Source organism: Pseudoliparis swirei, chromosome 5 (genome assembly GCF_029220125.1).
Source record: "Pseudoliparis swirei isolate HS2019 ecotype Mariana Trench chromosome 5, NWPU_hadal_v1, whole genome shotgun sequence".
Taxonomy (NCBI): domain Eukaryota; kingdom Metazoa; phylum Chordata; class Actinopteri; order Perciformes; family Liparidae; genus Pseudoliparis; species Pseudoliparis swirei.
In genome coordinates, this window is record NC_079392.1 from 1,434,299 (window position 1) to 1,446,576 (window position 12,278).

Genomic DNA, 12,278 nt, shown 5'->3' on the forward strand with positions numbered 1-12,278 from the left:
GCCGGGCTGCGATATTTTCGGGCCGGCCGGTCCAACAAAAAAAAGAAAACGTTGTTTTTTTTTGGGACCGGCCGGCCGGCTCGGCCCAAAGATACCGCGGCCCAGCGGGCATTTGCCCGGTATGCCAGATGGCCTATCCAGCCCTGGTCTGGGGTGCAGACACCCTAAACTGAAACACGTAAAGTCCTTCCGGAGGCAGGTGTGAATGTTTCTGAACTGTCCGTCTCAGACGCTGGAGATCTCCTTCAGAGTGAAGCACAAGGCTCAGCACTACATGCTGTATGCTAGCACGGGTAGCATGAAGTGCTTTAGGTGTGGGGGACTGGGGCACAAGCGCGACAGCTGTCCTCGCGAGCCGCCGGAGGGAACCCCAAGCCGGGGGACGCACCGGCGGAGAAGCGGGCCGCCTGGGCTCCGCGGAGCGGCGGCGAGGCCCCGGTGGGCGGGGCCGCGGAGGCTCCGCCCACTGGGGCGGAGGAGGGGCGGAGCGACAGTCACACCGGGGAACAGAGTGCTGATTCAGCCGAAGAAAATATCAACGAGGAGATTTCAGCTGTTCAGAATACAACAGGAGAGGGAAAACAGGGGGAGGATTTACTGACAGGAGCAGAGGAAGTGAGGAAGGAAAGTGGAGAAACGGAAGGAAAAAAGGTGGAGGAAGTACTGACAGGAGCAAAGGAAGTGAGGAAAGGAAGGGGACCAACGAAAGGAAAAAAGGTGAAGGTAGCACTGAGAGGAGAGGAGGAAGAGAGGAAGCAAAGTGTAGCAGGCAGCAGCAACGGGCCGACAGCTGAACCCCACCAGAGCCAGGCTGCTGGCCCGGAGGAGAGAGGAGAGGCCTGTGTGGTGGAGGAGGAGGTGGAGGAGAGAGGAGAGGCCTGTGATGTGGAGGAGGAGATGGAGGACGGGACAGACTCTGACTCTGACTCTGACTCTGCCTCCACCGGGTCCCAGGCTTACGTTGGAGATCTCTACAAGCTGGAGGACATAAATAGCTTTCTGGATGAGAACTTTGGGCAATCGGTAGATGTCCTAGAGCATTTTCCAGATGCACACAAATTTATGAAAAGTGTCTTATCAATACAGAAGAAGGTTGGTGTGGAGACTTTAGATGAGAAGAAGCGCTACCGTCTTAAAAAATACATGACTGCTATCAGGAAGCAGTTGAAGCCGAAGAAAGGCTCCAAAAAGAGGAGAACTAAGTGAAACTGTCATGAATGTGCTGCACTTTAGTTTTTTTCTGAGACTGTTGATTTTCTACTTCACGTTTCCTCTTCATGTTTCGGTGCACAAGGTGAGGGTTGGGTCTTTGGGCATCGGCTTCAACGGGAACAAAGAACAACTCGGTTCATCTTCACGAGAACGAGCTGTGGTCAGGGGGAGGTTCCCCGGTGTTGGGGACATGGTGGCTCCTCCTTCCTCCTCCTCCAGTCTGGAGAGGTCCGTCTCTCGGACCAAACAAATGGTTTGCTTCCCTGATGGTGAGATGACGACTGACCTGGTGGAAGTGAGACGGCAGGCCGTGAGCTTCTGCGGCGCCATCTACAGGAATGAGAGCGTTGACAAGCTGCTTGGAGACCCTCCTCAGCTGGGCCCCGAGGAGAGAGCATCACCCTGGAGGAGCCGACCGCTGCTGGGGGTCAGAGGGCTGCTGATGGAGCTCCTGGACGGGAGGAGCTGACCGCTGCTGGGGGTCAGGTGACCGCTGATGGAGCTCCTGGACTGGACGTGCCTGCAGATTTCTGTGAGCACTTCCGGAGGTGTTTGGGAGCCGACCTGTGGGAGGAGCTGCGGGGCGTTCAGGGACAGGCCCGCTGCCCACGACATGTCGACAGGCAGCTCTGCTCCCCAAACAAGGGGCCTGAACACTGCAGACGGTGGGCTGGTCAGACAGACAGACACTTCTGTGCAAGCTGCTCGCCAACCGTCTGAAGAAGCTTCTAGAGACGATCATCCACAGAGACAGATCCATCATGGACAACTGGTTTCTCATGAGAGATTTATTAATTATTTGTAAACTGTATGATATTGATGTGTGCGTAATATCATTTGATCAAGAAAAGGCCTTTAATCGTGTTGATCAGGGTTTTCCTTTTTTTCCACTTTAAGGGCTTTTGGTTTTGGTGGAGGGTTTGAGTCACTTTGGGGTTTGATGTGCAGGGAGCTTCCTGCCTGGTGGAGGGGGGGGGGCAGTCCAGAGAGGCATCAGACATGTCTCTGTCACAGACTGACGTTAGTGAATGTGTGGGCGCTAAAGGACGTCCTGTGTTTAGTCAGAGGAGACGCTCTGTTGATGAACTTATGACTTGTTTCTTTACTAATGTTTTCTTGGTTTTGTTTGTTTGTATTTGGATGATTTAGTTTTGTACGTTTTTTTGGATGAACAATGTAACTAAAGCCTGAATGAAAAATAAAGACACCTAGACAATCAATCTCCCTCCCTCTCTCTCTCTCCCTCTCTCTCCCTCTCCCTCCCCCTCTCTCTCTCCCTCTCCCTCTTTCTCCCTCTCTCTCTCTCCCTCCCTCTCTCTCTCTCTCCCTCTCACTCTCTCTCCCTGTTCATACAGTATAAGATGGATGCAATCAAAAAAATGTTCACTTTATTGTTTTCAAGTTATTAAATTATCCTTGTATAAAAATAAACTTTCACTTTAAAAAAAGAAATAATTAAGCATGATGCTCTCTCTCTCCCTCCCCACCCCCCTCTCTCTCTCTTTCTCTTCTTTGTGTACTGTCAGGTCTTCTTTAGAAGGGTCCTAATTCCTAAAGTGAATCTTAGGGATCTCGGCTCTATTTCTGGTCTATAGGTGTTTTTTTAAATCTGCATTAGAATAGAATAGAATAGAATATACACTTTTATTTATCCCCAAGGGGAAATTAGTTCTCTGCATTTAACCCATCCTTAGTTATTAAGGAGCAGTGGGCTGCGGTGAAGCGCCCGGGAAGCAACTGGGGTTCAGTGCCTTGCTCAAGGACACTTCGACTTGCAACTAATGGGGAGAGCGGGGATCGAACCCACAACCCTGCGGTTGCAGGACGGCCCTCTTACCCCACTGAGCTAAAGCCGCCCGTTAGACAAAGCTCATTGGCTGGAAGGTGCACACACACACACACACACACATACACACACACACACCACCCAGCAGCAGACGGGGTGGACCAGAGCATCGTCCTGACACAGAGGGAGGAGGACTTCACTGGACCGGTAAGAGAAAAACTCTAAAGACGTCTTTTTATATTTTTTTGGAAGTTAACGGAGCCGACTCGCATTTTATTTTGAAATATGTAGAAATAGAGAGTTTAAGTTTTGAACCCAGAAATTATAAATTATTCCGCTTTACATTTGAGAGTCTTGACTTTACGTGTGTATAATGTGACCTTTACACTCTCCTTACAACATTTGGTATCATATATATATATATATATATAAAGAGAGAGAGAGAGAGTTATGTGTTCATGTATTTCTTGTTTCAAAGTAAAAGACTTCTTTCTGCGTGGAGAACAGAATATTAACGGTTGAGTCGGTCACGGGTCCGTGTGTGATTGGAGGTCAGCTGCTCACAACTGTTTATTGTCTGTATTCTGGAATCAGTCCTACGGGCCTCTTCCTCTGGAACATCTCCAGCAGCAAATCTCCAGTCGAGCACTTTGGATTTGAAGGTTTATAAAAAGGTGACCTGCAAAAGATCAGGAGCCCAGATCAGCAGGCAGGAAGCAGCACGGGGGACGGCCTGTAAGCCAATCAGACGGCAGCTATACGTCCCATCTGGTCCTCACCCTGGCCTCCAGACCAGAGAGCCGGCTCCATCCGGAGAGGACCAGTAATCCTCTCAGGAAGCTTTAATGGGATTACACGGCTTCTGTCAAAGTGCAACGAGTTTCAATCTTCACTGATATATTTATTTATTTATATTTTTCCGATGTAACGGGTCCCGAGGAGACGTTTGTTGTGTTGTTGTTGACATTTTTCTGATTTTTTAAAATATTGAGCTGTACAAATTTAATTTCATTGAATTGAATTTGTAATGAAATTTAAACATTGACAAAAAGAAAAGAATATAAAACTTTATTAATCTTTATTAAAATCATTTACAACCAATAATTCATCCAGACAACAAACAAACAACAAACACGACGAGGAACAAACAAACCAGAAGAAACATCGGAAAGATCATCAATATAAATATAAATATAAAATATAAAAAACCTAAAGGTCCATCCATCCATCCATTCTCATCCGCTTATTCCGGGATCGGGTCGCGGGGGCAGCAGACCCAGCAGGTTGACCCAGACTTCCCTCTCGCCCGCGACACTTTCCAGCTCATTCTGGGGGATCCGAGGCGTTCCCAGGCCAGCCGGGAGATGTAATCTCTCCAGCGTGTCCTGGGTCTTCCCCGGGGTCTCCTCCCAGTAGGACGTGCCTGGAAAACCTCTAACGGGAGGCGTCCAGGAGGCATCCGAATCAGATGCCCGAACCACCTCAGCTGACTCTTTTCGATGCGAAGGAGTAGCGGCTCGACTCCAAGCTCCCTCCTGATGTCCGAGCTCCTTACCCGATCTCTAAGGCTGAGCCCGGCCACCCTACGGAGGAAACTCATTTCGGCCGCTTGTATTCGCGACCTCGTTCTTTCGGTCACAACCCAAAGTTCATGTCCATAGGTGAGGATTGGAACGTAGACCGACCAGTAAATTGAGAGCTTCGCCTTTCGGCTCAGCACTCTCTTCACCTGACGGTCCGGTACAGCGCCTGTTTTACTGCTGCAGCTGCACCGATCCGCCTGTCGATCTCCGCTCCATCTTACCCTCACTCGTGAACAAGACCCCGAGATACTTGAACTCCTTCGCTTGGGGCGCTCTGTCCCCACCTGGAGGGAGCAATCCACCGGTTTCCGGCAGAGCACCATGGCCTCAGATTTGGCGGTGCTGACTCTCATCCCTGCCGCTTCACACTCGGCAGCAAAACGCCCCAGCGAGTGCCGGAGGTCATGGTCTGAGGATGCTAACAGGACCACATCATCTGCAAACAGAAGAGAGGCGATCCCAAGACCCCCAAACCTGACCTGCTCCACCCCCAGGCTGCGCCTAGATATCCTGTCCATGAAAATCACAAACAGGACCGGTGATAAAGGGCAGCCCTGGCGGAGACCAACACCCACCGGGAACGTGTCTGACTTACTGCCGAGGATGCGAACACAGCTCCTACTGCAGGCGTACAGAGACCGGATAGCCCGTAGCAACGGGTCCGGACCCCATACCCCCGCAGCACCCCCCACAACAATTCCAGAGGGACCCGGTCGAAAGCCTTCTCCAAGTCCACAAAGCACATGAAGACTGGTTGGTCTCCCAGGACCCCTCGAGGACCCTTGCGAGGGTGAAGAGCTGGTCCACAGTTCCACGACCGGGACGGAATCCGCACTGCTGGTCTTGAATCCGAGGTTCGACCAGCGGTCGGAGCCTCCTTTCCAGTACCCTGGCATAAACTTTCCCAGGGAGGCTGAGAAGTGTGATTCCACGATAGTTCGAGCACACTCTCCGGTCCCCCTTTTTGAAAATGGGAACCACCACCCCGGTCTGCCAGTCCAAGGGCACTGTTCCTGACCCCCATGTTCCTGACCCCCATGCGACATTGAAGAGGCGTGTCAGCCAAGACAGCCCAACAATGTCCAGCGCCTTCAGCATCTCAGGGCGGATCTCATCCACCCCCGGCGCCTTGCCACCAAGGAGCTTTTTAACAACCTTAGCGGCCTCTGCCAGGGATATTGGTGCGACCCCCCCCCCAGTCTACAGGCACTGCCCCCTCTAGAGGGGACATGTTGGCCGGATTTAGGAGTTCCTCAAAATGTTCTTTCCACCGTCCGACGATGTCCCCCGTCCGGGTCAGCAGCTCCCCCCCCACGCTGAGAACAGCCTGGGGTAGACCCTGCTTTCACTTCCTGAGCCGTCGGACGGTTTGCCAGAACCTCTTTGAGGCCGACCGAAAGTCCTTCTCCATGGCCTCCCCGAACTCCTCCCATGCCCGAGTTTTTGCTTCCACGACCACCGCAGCTGCAGCCCTTCTGGCCTGCCGGTATCCGTCAGCTGCTTCAGGAGACCCCTGGGCCAGCCAGGCCCGGTAGGCCTCCTTCTTCAGCTTGACGGCTTCCTTGACCCCGGTGTCCACCACCGGGTTCTTGGGTTGCCGCCGCGACAGGCACCGATGACCTTCCGACCACAGCTCCTGTCGGCCGCTTCCACAATAGAGGCTTTGAACATGGTCCACTCGGATTGCATGTCCCCAACCTCCCTCGGGATGTGTGAGAAGTTCATCCGGAGGTGGGAGTTGAAGACCTCCCGGACAGGGTCCTCGACCAGACGTTCCCAGTTCACCCGCACTACACGTTTGGGCTTGCCAGGTCTCTCTGGCCGACTCCCCTGCCATCTGATCCAACTCAACACCAGGTGGTGATCAGTTGACAGCTCTGCTCCTCTCTTCACCCGAGTGTCCATGACATACGGCCGCAGATCAGATGATACGATTATAAAGTCGATCATCGATCTCCGGCCTAAGGTGTTCTGGTACCAAGTACACTTATGAACCACCTTATGTTCGAACATGGTGTTCGTTATAGACAAGCCGTGGCTAGGACAGAAGTCCAATAACAGAACACCGCTCGGGTTCAGATCGGGCAAGCCGTTCCTCCCAATCACTCCCCGCCAGGTTTCTCTGTCATTGCCCACGTGAGCGTTGAAGTCTCCCAGGAGAACTATGGAGTCTGCAGGCGGTGCCCTCTCCAGGACCCCTCCCACCGACTCCAAGAAGGCCGGATACTCTGAACTGCGGTTTGGTGCATAAGCACAAACCACAGTCAGAGCTTTACTCCCCGCAACCCGAAGGCGCAGGGAGGCGACCCTCTCGTTCTCCGGGGCAAACTCCAACACAGCAGCGCTCAGCCGGGGGCTTGTGCGTATCCCCACTCCCGCCCGGCGCCTCTCACCCTGGGCAACTCCAGAAAAGAAGAGAGTCCAACCCTTCTCCAGGAGCTTGGTTCCAGAGCCAACGCTGTGCGTGGAGGTGAGCCCAATTAGATCTAGTTGGTACTGCTCCACCTCCCGCACCAGCTCTGGCTCCTTCCCCGCTAGCGAGGTGACGTTCCACGTCCCTAGAGCTAGTCTATGTCGCCGGCGATTGGCTCGCCCAGGCCCCCTGCCCAGCCTGCCGCCCGGTCTACATAGCACCCGACCCCGATGATTGTCCCTGCGGGTGGTGGGTCCACAGGGTTGAGACCCACCCACCATTAATCTTTATTAAAATCATTTACAACCAATAATTCATCCAGACAACAAACAGACAACAAACACGACGAGGAACAAACAAACCAGAAGAAACATCGGAAAGATCATCAATATAAATATAAATATAAAAAATAAAAAACCTAAAGGTGTTCATTAAAATTGAAATTGAGCCCTTTTTTGTCTTTGGATGTATATGTATGTGTATATATATATATATGTGTGTGTATGTGTATATGTATATGTATGTGTATGCATATACAGTATGGATATATATATATATGTGTATGCATATATATGTGTATGTGTGTATATTCAATTCAATTCAATTCAGTTCATTTGTATAGCCCAATTTCACAAATTACAAATTTGTCTCGGAGTGCTTTACAATCTGTACACATAGACATCCCTGCCCCAAAACCTCACATCGGACCAGGAAAAACTCCCAAATAACCCTTCAGGGGGAAAAAAAGGGAAGAAACCTGCAGGAGAGCAACAGAGGAGGATCCCTCTCCAGGATGGACAGAACAATAGATGTCATGTGTACAGAAGGACAGATTTAGAGTTAAAATACATTCAATGAATATGACAGAGTGTATGAATAGTTCATAGTAGGCATATTCCACGATGGAGACCTCCACGATCCATCAGGCAGATGGCGGTGGGGAGGAGGAGTGGGCGGAGTCTCAACAGTGGGCGGAGTCTCAACAGGACAGTGGCGTTGTCAGGAGCAGGAATTCCACGACCCAGACCTCGATGATCCATCAGCAGATAGGATCTATGTCGTCTCATAGGGTCCGATGACCCCATGTGACGTGAAGTCAAGGACTCCGGGGAGAAAGCAGAGTTAGTAACGTGTGATTGAGAGATGAAAATTCATCCTTAAGGAGAAAAAAGAGGAGATAGGTGCTCAGTGCATCCTAAACGTCCCCCGGCAGCTATAAGCCTATAGCAGCATATCAAGGGGCTGGACCAGGTGAACCTGATTCAGCCCTAACTATAAGCTCTGTCAAAGAGGAAGGTCTTAAGTCTACTCTTAAACGAGGTGACTGTGTCTGCCTCCCGGACTGAAGGTGGAAGCTGGTTCCATAAAAGAGGAGCTTGATAACTAAAGGCTCTGGCTCCCATTCTACTTTTTAAGACTCTAGGAACTACAAGTAGTCCCGCATTTAGTGAGCGTAGCTCTCTAGTGGGGCAATATGGTACTACAAGCTCCTTAAGATATGATGGTGCATCACCAATCAAGGCTTTGTACGTTAAGAGAAGAATTTTAAAAGTGATTCTTGATTTTACTGGGAGCCAGTGCAGAGCAGCTAGTGCAGGAGTGATGTGATCTCTTTTCTTAGTTTTAGTGAGAACACGAGCTGCAGCATTCTGGATCAACTGGAGGGACCTAAGAGACTTATTAGAGCAGCCTGATAATAAGGAGTTGCAGTAATCCAGTCTCGAAGTAACGAACGCGTGAACCAATTTTTCTGCATCTTTTTGAGACAAGATGTGCCTAATTTTTGAAATATTACGTAGATGAAAGAATGCAGTCCTTGAGATTTGCTTTACGTGGGAGTTAAAGGACAAGTCCCGATCAAAGATATGTATGTGTATATACTGTATGTGTGTGTATATGTATGTGTATATATATGTATATATCTGTATGTATGTGTATGTATATACAGTATATGTATATATATGTCAACTTTTTCCCTGTTTTATTTGATATTTGTAATGTTTATGTTTGACATTTTTTTATTTGTTTTATGTTAATATATATAAACGAATTTTAAAAAAGTGTAAAAAGAAAAGAGAAGCAAGTATTACAGGCCAAAGACGCTTTAACAAAAGTAGAATAATTATTTATTCAAATGTGTAAAGTACATTTCATGAATAACTTAAATCTGATCCTTAAGTTATTATTTTACAGGTAACCAGAAAAAAATGTCTGACAAGATGCTGGACTTCGAAGAGACCGCAACCCAGACAGGTGAGGAGAAGCATGATAACATATATATATATATATATATATATATATGTATGTATAATATGACTCTGTGACCGTTCTTTGTTCTTTTGTGGCTGGCCAATCTTTACAAACATAAACTTTGGTTTAAGTTATTTTTGTTTGTAAGATTTTATTTTCCAAATATTTTCACAATGCAAAACAAATGCAGAACACATTAAATATTAAGTCTAGTGAACTTAATTTGGAAAGTCAATTCAATGTCAATTTACAAGTTGAATTAACTTACAAAATTAGGTTAATTCAAATACAATTTACACGAAAGTTAAATTATTTTGTGGGATCAATAAAAGAAATTTCTCTCTTTTCATGAATTATATTATATATTGAAATTATAACGCTGTTTAATAATGAGTTGCATACAAAAAAACATCATGGGAAAAAGTTATTTTTTTAAGAATCTGTGTAAAGATGCTGCAGACGCATCATATTGAATAAGTGGACATGTTCCTCCCTGCAGGTCCGAAAGGAGTCATCAACGACTGGAGGAGGTTCAAGTTGGAAAGCATGGACCAGGAAAACCTGCCGGCTGCGAAGAAGGAGCTGCTGAGGCAGATGTCGTCCCCGAGCAGGCCGAGGGACGAGTCCAAGTCCAGCATCAACCGCAAGGTAGCACCTCAGGTCTGTTGCTGGGTGCAGTATTCTCCAAAGCACTAGAGGGCGCTGTGACTATTTAAAAAGACAATGAGCGATACCAGCAGATTGTGATAAACCAACTTCCTCCATGCCGAGGAGGAATAGTTATAAACTATAAACTATAAACTCATAAACATAAATAGAGAAATAGAAAATGGTTTTATTGTGGTTTTATTGTGGTTCTATTGTGGTTTTATTGTGGTTCTATTGTGGTTTTATTGTAGTTTTGTTGTGGTTTTATTGCGCCTTTATTGCGCCTTTATTGTGGTTTTGTTGTGGTTTTATTGTGGTTCTATTGTGGTTTAATTGTGGTTCTATTGTGGTTTTATTGTGGTTTTGTTGTGGTTTTATTGCACCTTCATTGCACCTTTATTGCGCCTTTATTGTGGTTTTATTGCGCCTTTATTTCGCCTTTGTTGTGGTTTTATTGTGGTTTTATTGTGGTTTTGTTGTGGGTTTTTTGTGGTTTTATTGCGCCTTTATTGTGGTTTTATTGTGGTTTTATTGTGGTTTTGTTGTGGTTTTGTTGTGGTTTTATTGCACCTTTATTGTGGTTTTGTTGTGGATTTATTGTGGTTTTGTTGTGGTTTTATTGTGGTTTTGTTGTGGTTTTGTTGTGGTTTTATTGTGGTTTCATTGTGGTTTTATTGTGGTTCTATTGTGGTTTTATTATGGTTTTGTTGTGGTTTTATTGTGGTTCTATTGTGGTTTTATTGTGGTTCTATTGTGGTTTTATTGTGGTTTTGTTGTGGGTTTATTGCGCCTTTATTGTGGTTTTGTTGTGGTTCTATTGTGGTTCTATTGTGGTTTTATTGTGGTTTTGTTGTGGTTTTGTTGTGAATTTATTGCGCCTTTATTGCGGTTTTGTTGTGGATTTATTGTGGTTTTATTGTGGTTTTATTGTGGTTTTGTTGTGGTTTTATTGTGGTTCTATTGTGGTTTTATTGTGGTTTTGTTGTGGTTTTATTGTGGTTCTATTGTGGTTCTATTGTGGTTTTATTGTGGTTTTGTTGTGGATTTATTGCGCCTTTATTGCGGTTTTGTTGTGGATTTATTGTGGTTCTATTGTGGTTCTATTGTGGTTTTATTATAGTTTTGTTGTGGTTTTGTTGTGGTTTTGTTGTGGTTTTGTTGTGGTTTTGTTGTGGTTTTATTGTGGTTTTATTGTGGTTTTGTTGTGGTTTTTTTGCAGGTATTATATTATTATTATTATTATTATATTATGTGCTCCAACAGCCAATAATATAAATTCTAACTTTTAATGTATTTTCTCAGATCAGTGTCCAGGAGTACGAGCTGCTGAAGGAGGAGGACGAGGGGTGCTTGAAGAAGTACCGGAAGCAGTGCATGCAGGACATGCACGACAAGCTCAGCTTCGGGCCGCGGTTCGAAGGCGTGCACGAGCTGGACAGCGGCGATGCCTTCCTCGAGGTCATCGAGAAGGAGCACTACAGCACCGTGGTGGTGGTCCACATCTACAAGGTCGGGGTCAAAGGTTGCGAGGAGCTCAACAACTGCCTGGATTCCCTGGCCACTGAGTACCCCACCGTGAAGTTCTGCAGGATCGACGCGGTGGCGTCCGGCGCCGCCGAGCGGTTCTCGGACGAGGTTCTGCCCACGCTGCTGGTCTACAAGGCCGGAGAACTGCTGGGGAACTTCCTGGCCTGCACGCAGCACCTCAACCAGGAGTTCTTCGCCACAGACGTGGAGACCTTCCTCAACAGCTACGGCCTGCTGCCGGAAAAAGAGATGGCCGGCGTGGAGGACGAGGAGGGAAACGACATAGAATAAAAGAAGAAGAGAAGAGAGTTTGGCTCCAGAGGAAGTAAGGAGGGCTCGATAGAGAGCGATGAAAGACAATAAGATAAATAGAAGAAATAGAACGTCTCCACTAGCTTACGAAAAGGAGAAAAGTTGGGTTCCAGTACGGTGAGCTTTTATTTTGAAAATATCTCACGAATCCCGCTCACCACCACCAAGCCAAAAACCAGTTGTCATTTATAAAAATAATTGCAATGTCTTATTTAGTAATGATAGACACTATATTATATATACATATATATGTATTTATATATATATATATATATATATAATGTATATGTACTTGTAAAAAAATATATATATTAAATCAAAGACTTTTTTGTTGCATTTGTTTGGGTTGATCTGTACACAAGTTATTTATAAACCCATTTATCCCTCAAATATAATCCAATATTTAAACTTCAGTGTTCTGTGGTGTTTTTGCAAAGATGTTTCGAAAAAAGCAACTTTAAAGGACGAGAGGCTGTGACCGCTGATGGAAACCTGATGTGATATGTTCCATGTATGCCGCCTGATTGAGACGAGCGTGTTGGTCTCT

General features: G+C 47.0%; 1 protein-coding gene across 1 annotated transcript; it reads left to right on the forward strand.

The window, feature by feature from the left end:
* Window positions 1-9,195: 9,195 nt before the first annotated feature.
* On the forward strand, window positions 9,196-11,710 carry LOC130194310 (phosducin-like). The gene is made up of 3 exons (XM_056415262.1): window positions 9,196-9,247; window positions 9,744-9,892; window positions 11,195-11,710. The coding sequence occupies exons 1-3, from the start codon at window positions 9,202-9,204 to the stop codon at window positions 11,708-11,710; spliced, it is 711 nt and encodes a 236-aa protein (XP_056271237.1). The 5' UTR covers window positions 9,196-9,201.
* Window positions 11,711-12,278: the final 568 nt, after the last annotated feature.

What these genes read in the sequence shown, in the direction of transcription:
- LOC130194310 (XM_056415262.1), top strand. Translation starts at nt 9,202, where the DNA reads ATGTCTGACAAGATGCTGGACTTCGAAGAGACCGCAACCCAGACAG. An exon ending in AGAGACCGCAACCCAGACAG is followed by an intron (nt 9,248 to 9,743) that starts GTGAGGAGAAGC and finishes TCCTCCCTGCAG; the next exon opens with GTCCGAAAGGAGTCATCAAC. An exon ending in AGTCCAGCATCAACCGCAAG is followed by an intron (nt 9,893 to 11,194) that starts GTAGCACCTCAG and finishes GTATTTTCTCAG; the next exon opens with ATCAGTGTCCAGGAGTACGA.